Source organism: Crocuta crocuta, unplaced genomic scaffold, assembly GCF_008692635.1.
Source record: "Crocuta crocuta isolate KB4526 unplaced genomic scaffold, BGI_CrCroc_1.0 scaffold229, whole genome shotgun sequence".
Taxonomy (NCBI): Eukaryota; Metazoa; Chordata; class Mammalia; order Carnivora; family Hyaenidae; genus Crocuta; species Crocuta crocuta.
The window spans coordinates 4,506,397-4,519,676 of NW_027536464.1; the positions used below are offsets into that span (position 1 = coordinate 4,506,397).

The 13,280-nt window shown below is 55.1% G+C and overlaps 2 protein-coding genes across 2 annotated transcripts in view; both read left to right on the top strand.

Annotated features, from left to right (window-relative positions):
- Positions 1 to 6,238, top strand: part of WNT10A (Wnt family member 10A) — an 11,167-nt gene extending 4,929 nt beyond the window's left edge. The window contains 3 exon segments of the mRNA XM_077748641.1: positions 2,743 to 3,122; positions 5,338 to 5,429; positions 5,432 to 6,238. Coding sequence (XP_077604767.1) covers positions 2,743 to 3,122; positions 5,338 to 5,429; positions 5,432 to 5,579 — 620 coding nt within the window. The 3' untranslated portion in view covers positions 5,580 to 6,238.
- Positions 6,239 to 8,917: 2,679 nt separating this feature from the next.
- CDK5R2 (cyclin dependent kinase 5 regulatory subunit 2) overlaps positions 8,918 to 13,280 on the top strand; it is a 48,032-nt gene continuing 43,669 nt past the window's right edge. Inside the window, 5 exon segments of the mRNA XM_077748569.1 lie at positions 8,918 to 8,948; positions 10,157 to 10,163; positions 10,287 to 10,378; positions 10,860 to 11,013; positions 11,628 to 11,817. Of these exon segments, the coding sequence (XP_077604695.1) occupies positions 8,918 to 8,948; positions 10,157 to 10,163; positions 10,287 to 10,378; positions 10,860 to 11,013; positions 11,628 to 11,817 (474 nt within the window).

A 13,280-nucleotide genomic window follows, 5' to 3' on the forward strand; every position in this document is an offset into this window, starting at 1 on the left:
GCAATTGTGTGTTTTAACAAGCCCCCCCCCCCCCATGCTCCAGGCAGCCCAGCTGGCCACGGCCCCACCCCTCTCCCCCTCCAGCTGGCCAGATGGCACAGTGCCTGCGTCTGCTCCAGACAGTCGGGGCCAGGACCGAAACTGGGGCCCTGAATGGGAGCTGGGAGCAGACTCAGAAGTCTGGACTTCTCCGAATCTTGGATGTTGGAGCAGAGGGTGGTCACACAAGCCCTGCCTGGTCACCATGAAACGGGGCTGTGGCAGCTGCCAGAGGCCATGGGATGATGTCTCTAGCTGCCTTGGGTAGGTAGGGGTGTTCTCTATAGACTGTAGACTATATTTTTCCTGATTCCTCCGGGCCTGCCTCTAAATGTCACAGAGCCTGGAAGATGGTGGTTGGCCTACCACACCCCCTGGACGAGCCTCTTGCCATTTCTTGGTGCCAGGCATAGATAGGGCCATAGAAACCGGAAACTGGGCTACCTGGGTTTCTTAATCAGGAGCGTGTCTTCCCTGGAGCCAAATGTCTTTTAGCACAAAGTTCCCAGGCCTGGGAGCTGAGAGAGCTGGGCCTGGGCCCTGCTTGGTTCTGCTCTGTAACCCCTGTAACCTTGGGCATCTCCCTTTTGCACAGTGTGTGTGTGTGTGTGTGTGTGTGTGTGTGTGTGTGTGTGTGTGAGGGGAGATGATTTCTGAGGCTTGGGCTGCTTCTGGAAGTCTGAGTATTGCCATTTGTGCTAGGAGTGGGCTGATGACTGCCCTAGCAATAAGGGAAGTGCTCAGAGTTCCGCAGCTAAAAGGCAAGGGACAAACACAGGGTGTGCTCCCCAGGGACTTAGGTCTGCCCTTTCCCTACATCCCGTGTCAATGTCTACTCCTCTGCAGCTCCCACCAATTCCCAATATCCCCTTAAAAGGCTCCCGCCCAATCCCCATCCCCTACTGTCTGCTCATAGCTGGGCTCTTTATGGAAAAGGTCTTGAGATATCACAAGCTGGAGAAAGAAGATAGGCCTTCACGGGCTCCTGGTGGCTCATGTGATTTATTCTAAAGTGGGACTTGAGCTGCTGAGCTCTGTCCCTGACTGGGGGAAACAAGAAGCGATGGGCTAAAACTGCAGCAGTAGTGAGTGAAGTCAGACAACAGGAAGAACTTCTCAATAATAGCTCATGTTCATGCAGTTATTTACTCTGAATAAGGTGCTCTTCGAAGGACTTTAAATTTACTAATGAATTTAATCCCTGGATCAATAATGGAGCAGATAATAACAATCTTGTCTTACAGATGAGAATACTGAAGCACAGAGGTCAAGTCACTTGGTCAAAGTCATGTAGCTATTAACAGTTAGTAAGCAGAAGGGCCAGGATTTGAACCTTGACGATCTGGCTGCTCCAGAGTTCATACTTTTAACTACTACACATTTTGTCGAGTTTTGTAGTTGTTGTTGTTCTGGCTAGACAAGGAAAGGAGGACAGGACCCTATGATGCAGAGGGTGAGTGTGAGGGTCAGGTTTGGGCTAGGGTCTCTGTCCAGTCTTAGTTGGCTCTCTGAGGTCTACGGAGACTCCTAGAGCATGTCCTTCCAGGCTTCAAATGCTAGGGTGGAAGGATCTAGTGTTTCTTCCTCTGAATCTCTGGTCTCCTGCAAGCCATCAGGCTACAGCCAGGTTCTGGGCTTCCCCCACAGGTGCCTATGGCACAGGGGAGTTCTCCTCTTCATATGGAGGCTCTCATTGCTCTTGACTTCTTCTCCCACTGCCCACGCTCTCTTGGTTCCAGAGGCTGGTCAGAAACGTATAAAATGCTGCTAGCTGGTCCCTTCTCAGATGCAGAATAAGCAAGAAGCAGCTTGCGGGACCACGAGCCAGACCCTCCTCTGCCACAGGCCCGGGTCTTCCCAGAGGATGGCTCCGGCTGAGAACATGAAGGAGAAAAGCAGTGTACACAAGTCCTGGGCCCTTGCAAGTGGTCATCAGGGGTTTTAGCTCTGGAGCATCAAAAAGAAGGTGTCTGCCTTAGCTCTCAATTTTTAACACTACTGCAAGGCAATGGGCTCATTTCCAGCATTCCTCAAACAACCTCTTCAGATGACGTAGACCCCCCAGGCAGCGTGGCTGGGCAGTGCCCTTTTCCGAGCAGATTTTCTGGGATGTCCTATGGACAGGGAAAGGGGAAACTGCTGGCTCTTTTCTCGGCCTCTTGGATCTCGCAATCAGAGAGTGTTTTGTAGTGGGCCTCAGGGGGTGGCTCCAGGCAGGCTTTCTTGGGGCCCGGAGCTGTCCGAGGACACCACCATCTCCTCTTAGTTACCCTTGTGCCCATCAACATCGTCTGGAGCCTAGAATTCCATCCCTAGTAATTTATTTTTGAGGTTAAATGTTGCCTTCTTTCTGCAGGCTTATTTTTACATTGCAAATATCACATGAGAGGTAATAGATCAAGGTCCTGATCTGAAAAAGAAATGTTTCCCAGATACTTTGTGCCCAACAGGAAGGAGGGAGACTCGAATGCTGAGCTTGCTAAGGGTGATGGTAGTGAAACAGGGAATGAGGTACAAAAGAGGGTTATGGGGAGACCTTCCCCACCTGCATGCAGAACGTCTGATGTGATTTCTGCCCCTCTTTGAGTCTGTGTCTTTGTACCGGACCTTCACCCAACACTGGGCCTCAGTTTCCCCTTAGTATGGAAGAGGGATGAGACGTGGAGGCCCCTGAGAGCCTGTTTCCTGGATCTCCACCCTCAGGTTTCCGAGAGAGTGCCTTCGCCTACGCCATCGCAGCAGCGGGCGTAGTGCACGCGGTGTCCAATGCCTGCGCCCTGGGCAAACTGAGGGCCTGCGGCTGCGACGCCTCTAGGCGAGGGGATGAGGAGGCCTTCCGGCGGAAGCTGCACCGCCTGCAGCTGGACGCGCTGCAGCGCGGTAAGGGCCTGAGCCACGGGGTCCCGGAGCACCCAGCCCTGCCCCCTGCCAGCCCTGGCCTGCAGGACTCCTGGGAGTGGGGCGGCTGTAGCCCCGACGTGGGCTTCGGGGAGCGCTTCTCGAAGGACTTTCTGGACTCCCGGGAGCCTCACAGAGACATCCACGCGCGCATGAGGCTCCACAACAACCGAGTTGGGAGGCAGGTGAGAGCCCCACACCCACCTGGGCCTGCTCCAGATCCCTCTGCCTCGAGCCCCTCCCTTCCTTCCAGGCCTCCCTCTGGGACCCACCGCTCTTCCCCTTACTCAGCAACTCTCTCATTGCCTCTGCCCAATCCAGTCATCAAACATGCATTGGATACCTACTGTGCACCAGGCCCTGGACTAGTCTGGGGTGCAGGGATGAAACAAACCCTGTCCTGGATCAGCTCACCCTCTGCTCAACAGCCTGTTCCCATTTTTTTCCCATGGTGAGCTGTGGAGGGGGGACAGGGCTGCAGACAGGGGCTCTGGGGCCTTGGCCTTGGTCTGTCACTCTGTGGCCTCCCCTAGGCTCATCTAATTCCCTGGTCCGCCCTGCCCTGCCCCAGCTCTAATGTTCCATGATTCTGTGCTCTCCTGTGCTGTGACCCTTTACCTGCCCTCCCAGCCTTTCTGTGCAGAATGAGGGATTCCTGAAAGGGGAGATTCCTGGGGGGGCCACTGAGGGCCCGTGTTATGGTTACCTTCCTCCCTTTTCTCCCTATACTTGACTGTCCGTACTCTCTCAAAGGCCATAAATTAAAAAAAGAAAAAAAGAAAAAAAAGGAAGAAGAAGAAGAAAGGAATAATCAATCGCCTGCATTTATGGAGTGCTTACTATGTGTTAGGTACTGTCCAGAGCACCTAACCACATATTAGCCTTTTTAAGTCTTTACAACTACCCATGAGGGTACTAGTATAGGCCTCATGTTCAGATGTGGAAAGTGAGGTCCTGAGAGATGAAGGAGCTTGCCCAAGGTGGTGCAACTGGAAAGGAAGTGGTAGAGGCGGGTGTAGGGCCAGGCAGCCTGTACGCTGAGCCTGCGCTCTTTTGCTCTGCGGGGTTGTCTGCACGGAGTGCGTGCCTCCTTAGCCTTCATGGTAGCTCAGCACCTTCCTTCTCCGGCTAGTCAGCCCCCTGTGCCTTCTCTAGGCTCTGTCTGACCTGCTCTGGCCTCCTTTCTGGCGTCCCCCCACCCTGGCTGGGACCTGTGCCTCCTCACTCCCCTTTCTCCTGTTCTCTCAGCCCAGGCGGTTCACCAACTCCTTCCACAAAGACTCGGAGCTGATTCAGCTCTTCCCATCCTGACTTAGAGGTGAAGTAAACTGAGGCATATCCACCTTCAGGTCACATCCAGCTTCCACCCAGCCCTGCCCTATTAATGCAGCTCTTTTCCCAAACGTCTGTGCTCGCCCAGCCCGTACCAACGGTGCCGCCTCCTCCTCGTTAAACGGGTTAATTAATGGCTGCTGTCTGTGGGAAGCAAATGTTCTGGAGCTGTTGGCCAGCTGGGGCCTTGGGCTCGGTTGTCCATGGTTTTGCCACCACAGCTGTACCTACAAGCTGGGAGGCCCTTTAAGACTCCAAGGGCAAGGTCTCTTTCTTCTGGCCCTAACTGCCCAGGGGAGGGCCCCAGGTCACTGCTCTCCCTGTCTGAAGGTGTGTTTTAGAATGGGGCGGGGGAGGGGGGGAGAGGAAGATGTCTCTGGTGGCTCTAATAATGTCAAGGGGTTCTTTGGGAGGAGATTCTAGGGCAAGTAGAGAGCTGGGCAGGGGATAGGTATGTCGTTTCCCTATAATGGTCTCCCTTGGAGGCCTGGGAACTTCTCAGTTTCATTGGGCTGGGGGTCCGGCTCTCTGACGGTCCACTCCCATTCTGTTCCCTAGAAGGAACTGTGGCATTCAGCATTGGGCAGAATAAGCCCCCAGCTGGTATAATGGGGGAATGGGAGTCTCCCCAGCTCCTGTCCCCTCCTTAGGCTCCCTACAAAGGGCTGCAGACCCCAGTGGAGGAAAGGGGCTTTCGCAGACTTCCCACAGCCCCCATTCACAGCCTGGATCAAGGCCAGAGGCTTTGGGGATGGGATATAGTGGGGCCAGCACCCCCCTGCTCCTGGCCCCCACCTGAGGGATGGAAGGAGAGGGAATTTCCCTGAGGATCTGGGATCCCCCCTCAGGAAGCAAGAGCCTCCAGCCCCAAGGGCCCCCTGCAGCTGGTGGGAAAGGAGAGGAGGAGAGGAAGGAGGGAATTCCCCCAGGACCTGGCCTTGTGGGAGGCAGATGGGAGAGCAGCCGAAGAGCTGGNTCCGAGATGCTCTCGCAGGCCAGTGTCTGCGCTGGGAGGAGGGCCGTGGGGCTGGCCGCGGGCGTCACCCCTCGCCGTGCCTCCCTCTGCAGGCGGTGATGGAGAACATGCGGCGGAAGTGCAAGTGCCACGGCACGTCAGGCAGCTGCCAGCTCAAGACATGCTGGCAGGTGACGCCGGAGTTCCNGACGGCTGCGGTAGCATGTGCTGCGGCCGCGGCCACAACATCCTGCGCCAGACGCGCAGCGAGCGCTGCCACTGCCGCTTCCACTGGTGCTGCTTCGTGGTCTGCGAGGAGTGCCGCATCACCGAGTGGGTCAGCGTCTGCAAGTGAGCGCAAGGCCCCCCTACCTGGGCCTGGCCCCCTGCCGCTCGCCCGGCCGCAGCGTCGCCCTGGCTCCTGGGAGAGGAGTTGGGACCATCTGATCCGAACAGGAACCTGCCGGGCGCTGAGGGTCAAGTCTGCAATCAGGGGAGAGTCCAGGCCTGCCTGGACCCCACCACTCACGTCTGTGGGCTCCAGGACTGCTTTGCCTCCCCGCTTCTTGCCCTAAAGCTCAGACAGCTCGGTTGGGCCAGGAATTGCCCCACCCGGAGGACAAGCATCAGCCAGGCAGCCTCTGGGCGTCCTTTAGGCCTTCACCTCTAACGCTGGACAATGAATGGAAGCCGATGGGCAGGGGAAGGATGATTAGAAAAGAAGAAATGGACATAATTGAACTGAAGTGATTCTGTAGAGGCCTAGGATGCCCTCCCCCAAGGGCCTCTGTCCCTCACCGTTCATTTAACAAATATTTATTTTGCACTCTTTGTAGCCTGGCACTCTGTGGGGAATGATGGGTGCTGGGGCTGCAGATGTGAATAAGAGAGACACTGCACCGGGCCTCTTGGAGTTTACATTCTGGCTGGGAGAGAGGGACAATAAACAAGTAAATGTACAAACAGGGTCATCTCAGACAATGATCTGTACCACGAAGAAAATAAAGCACGGCGCTGGATGTAGAGTGATTTGAGGGGAGTGGGGCCTCTTTATTTTTTACTTTTTATGTTTGCATTTTTAAAAACCTATTTTTATTGAGTACAGTTGACACACAGTGTTACGTTAGCTTCAGGTGTGCAACATAGTGATTCAACACCTCTATACCTCTGTCACCATACAATGCTGTTACAATACCATTGACTGTTCCCTATGCTGTGCCTTGTAGTCTAATTCATTCCGTAACTAGAAGCCGGTGTCTCCCACTCCCCTTCACCCATTTTATTCATCCCCTCACCCACCTCCCCTCAGGCAACCAAGAGTTTGTTCTCTCTATTTATAGGTCTGATCCTGCTCTTTGTTTTCTCATTCGTTTCCTGTTTTAGATTCCACAATTGAGTGAACTCATGTGTTGTTTGTCTTTCCCAGTTGGATTTATTACACTTAGCAGAATGCCCACAAGGTCCATCCATATGGTTGCAAATGGCAAGATCTCTTCCTTTGTTATGGCTGCATAATATTTCATTCTGTGTGTGTGTGTGTGTGTGTGTGTGTGGTGTGTAGATACATACATACACACACACACACCCACGTCTTTTTTATCCATTCATTTTTTAATGTTTATTTATTTTTGCCACAGAGAGACAGAGAACGAGTGGGGGAAAGGCAGAGAGAGAGAGGGAGACATGGAATCTAAAACAGGCTCCAGGCTGGGGCGCCTGGGTGGCTCAATTGGTTAAGCGTCCGACTTCAGCTTAAGTCGTTCGTGGGTTCGAGCCCTGCGTCGGGCTCTCTGCTGACAGCTAACTCAGAGCCTGGAGGCTGCTTCAGATTCTGTATCTCCCTCTCTCTCTGATTCCCCCCGCTGCTCACACTGTCTCTCTCTCTCTCTCTCTCTCTCTCAGAAATAAATAAAACATTAAAACAAACAAACAGGCTCTGAGCCATCAGCACAGACCCTGATACGGGGCTCGAACTCAGGAACGGTGAGATCAAGACCTAGGCCGAAGTTGAATGCTTAACCAACTGAGCCACCCAGGCGCCCCTCTATTCATTTACTGATAGACACTGAGGTAGGAGTGTGGCCCCTTTAGATAAAGCCATTGGCCTGAGAAGACCTCTCTGAGTGGAGTTACTCCGGCTGAGACCTATGTGATGAAGATAGTCCTGCACAGATTGAGGGTAAGGGCGCTCCAGGCCGAGACCTTGTGAACGCCAGAGCTCAGTGGTGACAGAGATCTCCTCGGGAGGAACAGCAAAGAGGTCAGTGTGATTAGAGTGAAGCAATCAAAGGGCAGGTTAGCAGGAGAGGAGCTCAGAGGGCAGGCAAGAGTCACATCACATGTCCCTCTGGGCCACTGTAAGGAGCTGGGATTTTCAGAGGAATGAGAAACTTCAAAGGGTCTTAAGCAGGTGAGCGTCATGGTCTGACTCCCACATGGATCACTGTGCTGGGGAACTGAATGAAGAAGGGACAGATTAACAACAGGGGGCCAGTTAGGAAAAGACAGCCATCTTCCAAACCAGATGGGGCCTGGCCAGATGGAGGCCCTGGGGATGTTGACAAGAAGCTGGAGCTGGGGCTCTTAATGTCAGAGCTCTAGCTGTCCACCTTGTGCCCGAGCCCTCTGCCACAAGCCAGGACGAGTGGCGGTGCCCAGCAGCACCCTTCGGCAGAGACAGGCACTCTGAGAGGAGTAATCCTGGGCAAGACCCAGCTCAACCCAGCCAGCCCAGCGCCCCAGGGAGCAGGTGGGGCTAGAAGGTGCGGCAGGGAGGAGGGTGGTGGGGGAGGGCCAGGAGACTCACTGTCTGGATGCTGGTCTCTCTGAGTCCATTCAGGGCAGATGGGGTATGTGAGTAAGGCCAGAGGTGAGGGCACATCCTTCCCAGGCCTCCTTTGCCCCAGACCCTCAAGGAGGAGTGTAGTAGGGAGGGAGGTAGAGTGGTCAGAATCTCAGAGAAAGAACACTTCACCTACTTCATCCACACCTCCTCCTGCTCGAAGCTGAAGATCCTGCTTCCTGCCTCATCTTACCCGGAATGGCACCCTTCTGGATGAACCAGGCAGGGACGAAATCTTGTCCCTTCTCCCCACTGCCAGCCTACACAAATCTCCATGTTTCCCTAGCTCAGGTCTCCCTACCTCAGGGTAGGGGTGAGAAGGGAAGGACGCTCTTATGGTGCTATATCCCTGCTGGGAGTTTTGCCCCGACTAGCTTGCCTTCCGCTTCCTTTCTTCCAACCGCCTGCATCCCAGCAGCTCCTGGACATGCCTGCGACAGCAGGGCCTTCCACGTGCTCAGCTCCGCTGCTTCTGTGGAGGACAGTTTCCCTCCCCACCCCCCCAAAAGACAGCCCCACAGGCAGGCAGGTTAGAGTCCCCCTGGGGAGGAGGGGTAAGCAGGAGCAGCCAGACACACCTGCCTCATTCCTTTCCTCTTGTTCACCCAGGAGGGAGCTGTGGGGGCTGGGTTCCCCGCCCCCTTGCTCCCTCCCATCCCAGGGAGGAGGAGAGAAGAGGCGGGGGTGGGGGGTGAGGGGGAGAAAGGAGGCCTGAGTGGGGAGCACTCCTACCCCTAGCAGTGTCCACTACGCTTTAGCTTTGGCCTCACCCTCCTGGGCCTTCCAGACTTGAGGACGGGGGAGGGGTGGGGAGGAGAGACTGGAGAGAGACAGGATGAGGGGCTGGGGTAATGGGGCAGGAGCGGGTGCCTCCAGAGAAGGGTAAGGGGTGGGGTGGGGGAGGGGCTGGACACCACGTTGCGGGGGAGGGACGCGTTCCAGTCAAGTCCTGGTGAGCTGATATATGCTGGCATGACCTGTAAAGGAAGAGGGTGAAAGTTGGGGAAGGAACCAACAAGGTGTTACCCACTCCACCTCCTTCTGGGCCAGAAGCTGGCTGGAGTCTCAGGGCAAGAGCTGGACCCCACAACTGAAAAGGGGAATGTGGAACATGCCAAGGGTCCTGAAGGGAGATGTGAAGGTGATGAAGGGCAGGAAAATAGGGCGCAAGGGGCACGGGGCTTAGGCATACTGGCTGAAGGGCGAGACGGGAATCAATGTGCTGATTGGAAATTGGGGGTGGTGGAGGTAGATGGGAGGAAGGGCTTGCCAAACAGCTTGGGGAGGACCAGGGTTGCGATTTTGGAATAAGAACAGCTGGTGGAGCATAGGTTAGAGGGGAAGGGAACTGTCCTGGCCTCCAATACTTTTCACCTTGATGGACCCTGGGTCACTTCCTCGCAGGAGGAAAAACTAATACGGTCTAATAGAGCCCGGATGGCCCCAGCCAGAGGGAAGGGGGGAGGTCACAGAGAATGTGGGTAGGGGACAGATCAGCAGGCAGCAGTCGGGTTAAGGGTCAGGGAGCGGCAGCCAGACTGGGGTAGGGATCAGAACCCAGGCATCCTGCTTTCCAGTCACCCAAGGTCCTAGGGCTGAAACAAGAGGAAAGAGGCAGAGGTAGAGGCCCTCGCAGCTCTAGGAAGACCCAGGATGAGAAGCTAGGTCAGCGGCCTTCAGGCCCTCCTCCTCCCAGACCAGTGCGCCCCTAGCTAGCCCCCCGCGGGGGGCCTTCCACGTTGGAGTTTGGCCAGGCTCTAGTCGAGGCCCCCCTCCTCCCTTCCCACCCCCCCCTTCTCATGTGGTTGCCAGCAGCTGCCTGCGGTCGCCCCAGCCCCTGCGCTCAAGGCACGGGGACTTTCCAACAGGGGAAAAAATGACTTAATGAGAGTGGGAGCCGGGGGCGGGAGGGACAGGTCCCTGTAATCACCGCTCCACTGTGGGGCCTGCGCGCCTCCGGGGCCATTCCCGGCTTCCTGCTGCCAGCGCCCCCCTCAGGCTCTGTTGGGGGAGGAGGATGGGCTGGGGACAGGGGGATCCCTTTTCAGGTTTCAGACTCTTTGCGTCCTCTGGCCGCTTTTGCTCCCTAGGCTTGAGGTGCGTGGAAGCTGGGACGCCCCATGATCCCTCTCCAGACTTTGTCCTTGAAGTTGCACTGGGGTGGAGGGGGTGTGTGTGGCGGTCTCTCTTAGGAGCCAGGGTCCTCTGCTGGTGGATTAGAGGGGTGAAGGCTCTAGAGGAGAGCCCTGTGCCACTTTGCGGCTGCGCACTTCGAAACTTCCCCGGTTACTGTGGCAACCAGGGCAGTCGAGGTGTGTCCGCGGGGCTGGGAGGCGCCCCCTCCCCCTTTTCTCGCCGCCCTCCGGGCCAGGCCGGGCCGCTGCGGTGCGCGGGGGTGGGGGTGTGCCGTTGCCATGGCAAGGGTGCGCTAGGAGGGCACATTCTTCCCCAGGGTGGGAGCGCCCTGGGGATACGAGAAGGGGGGTGACGGGGGCGGCAGAAAGGGGAGCGGGTGGTGGTGGTGGAGGGAGGGTCATAACGAGGGGAGGAGTCTCGGACAAGATGAACCAGGGCTCCTTGGGGTTGGGGTGGGGAGTTTGGAATCTACTCCCCTCTGCCTAGCTCTCCGGAGCCGTCCAGCTCCTCCTCCGAAACTCTCGCTGGGGTTCAAGCCCCTCAATCCCCAGTTTCCCGGGAAGAGATCCCGGGAAAAGACCGAATGGAAGGTCTTTTAGCGTCTTCTGAGACCAGGCTCTGCGAGTTTAGTGTTTGTCCCTTCCCCCCACCCCCAAGAGGAGCTGCAGCCCAGACTGCGACCTGAAGCCCTGCAATTAAGCCCCTCGCCGGCCCCTGCGCCGCCCGCCGGCCCTCTGCCAGACCGGGCCTGCACCGTCAATTACAGCCGCGCGCAGCAGCTGATTACTCCGGAGTCAGGGAAGCGGCCGGGGTGGGGACAGCTGGCACGCCAAGGGGGCGGGGTCCCTGGGGTTGTCCCCGGCCCAGGACCCTTAATTGGAACTTCGAACTGTGGCCCTCTAGCCCAACTTCTCCGCTGCAGACAATATGGGGAGGAGGGGTCTAGTCAGTGCTCGGCCTGCTGTGCCTCAAGAGAGTTTCTCTCTTCTTGAATGCACACCTCACTCAGGCAGAAAGAGTGCAGGGAGCTTGTGTGTGAGTGTGTGTGTGTGTGTGTGTGTGTGTGTGTGTGTGTGTGTGTGTGTGTGTGTTGGAGCGTCTGGACTCGAGGGCTGGGTACTCCAGAAGCTCAAAGCCCTCAAGGCCGGCTCTCTTTCCCGCCGCAGACAGTCGCGTGGGTCTCCCCTGGCCCGGAGCCCCACCCGGTGGACCTAGCTCTGTCTTGCTGAGCCCGTCCCAGGGTGGCTGCCAAGCCGTACTGCACTTTTGTGGGAATCAAAGCCCCTTCTGGGCAGGAGGCTTCTCCCTGCCCCCTTCTGTCCTACAAGAGGAGGCAATCTGGGACCCTGCAGAGCAGCGATGGTGGGGTATTCCGCCACCACCTTTGCCCCCTGCATCCCGTCTTCGCTGTCCCCCTGCCTGCAGGCCTGGAGGGACTGGAGTTGAGCTAGCGTCTCCTGCGGTCCAGCTGCCCACATCTGGCCGGCAGCTGGGACCCGCCCACTGCGAACTGTTGTGGCCCCAGCGCCCTCTGTTGGTAAGGAGCGGCGGTGCACCAGCTTTCGGGCCTGGGCCGCCCGCCGCCGCCGCCGCCACCGAGTCTCGCTTCAGTTCTGTGGGTCTCGAGGTCCACTCATTCGGCGCCCCTTGTCCTGGGGCACAACCTGACTCCTTCGGCCCTTCGCTTTCCGCCGGCTGTGGCCTCTACCGTGACCTTTCCTCTGTGTACTTTAAGTCTCTGTGTACTTAAAGCCTTGTTCCGTGTGACAGCTATCCCCCAACCTCCCATCTTCCCTAGTCGTCCCTGCTTCGTGGGCAAGTTCTGCGTTCTCTCTGCGCCCAATGCAAAAGTCCTCAAATAGGAACACGATTACATAAATCATCACCCATCTGCTCAATGGAATTCTTCACAGCGTCCTTAAAAGTGAGGTGGTTGAAGCATATTTAGTGACTGAGACCGTGTTTGCTCTATATGATGTGTGTGTGTACAAGATACAAAATAGCATAGGGCAGGATCCCTCCTTTAGCACAACAAAAAATTATGGATGTGATTTGCATTTTAAAAGTCTAAAATAAGCAGTAAATTGCTAACCGAAATTATTTTGGGATGATGGGATTATAGGTGGCTTAAAATTTGTTCTCTTTATCTACATTTTTCATTTGTTTATAATGAACATGTTTTACTTGGGCACAATAATAATTCCATATTCAAAATATTTTTGGCCCAAAATGTGAGCATTGCAAATAATGAGAATATACTAAATTTAAGAAAGAACCCTTCTAAAACTAGGAATTAGGGAGACCTGGGCTCCCGACAAGAGCTAATATGATTATATCATTAGGATTTTCTTCTTAAAATCGTGATGGTTTGTAGTGAAAGCAGGTTTCCAGCCTCTGAATCCCAAGGTGCAAGGAAGCCAAGAAGTTGTTAGAAATCCACAGGCACAGCCAGCATTCTCGTGATGAATAACTGATTTCCTTCTCATTATGCTGCATATGTAAACAGATGTTGCCATGATTGACAACATAGAAACAATTTTGTAAGTTTAATACTTTTTTTCTCACTCTTGCTCCCCTTCCATCTTTTTGCAACATGACACATCATGAACTGCCCTCACCTTAGAAATATTCCCCTATTTGGTGCACTGGCTGACACCCACCTCTACCCACTGCTTCAGGGATTTCATTCACTCTTTCCTTGTCTTTTTTCTTTTTATTTGATGTAACAGAAAAATTACAATATATAAAGAACTTTCCCCTTCCTTGAACCACTTGAGAGTAAGTTGTTTACAAGATGCACAATCACTCCATATATCTTCGTGCATATGTCTTACAAAAAAGGATATTCTCGGGGCACCTGGGTGGCTCAGTCTGTTGAGCATCTGTCTGACTTTGGCTAAGGTGATGATGTCACGGGTTCATGAGTTTGAGCCTCATAGTGCTCTGTGCTGACAGCTCTGAGCCTGAAGCCTGCTTCAGATTTTGTGTCTCCCTCACTCTCTGTCCCTCCCCCACCCACACTCTCTCAAAAATGAATAAGTTTTTTTAAAGGACATTCTCCTATATAACAATGCAATG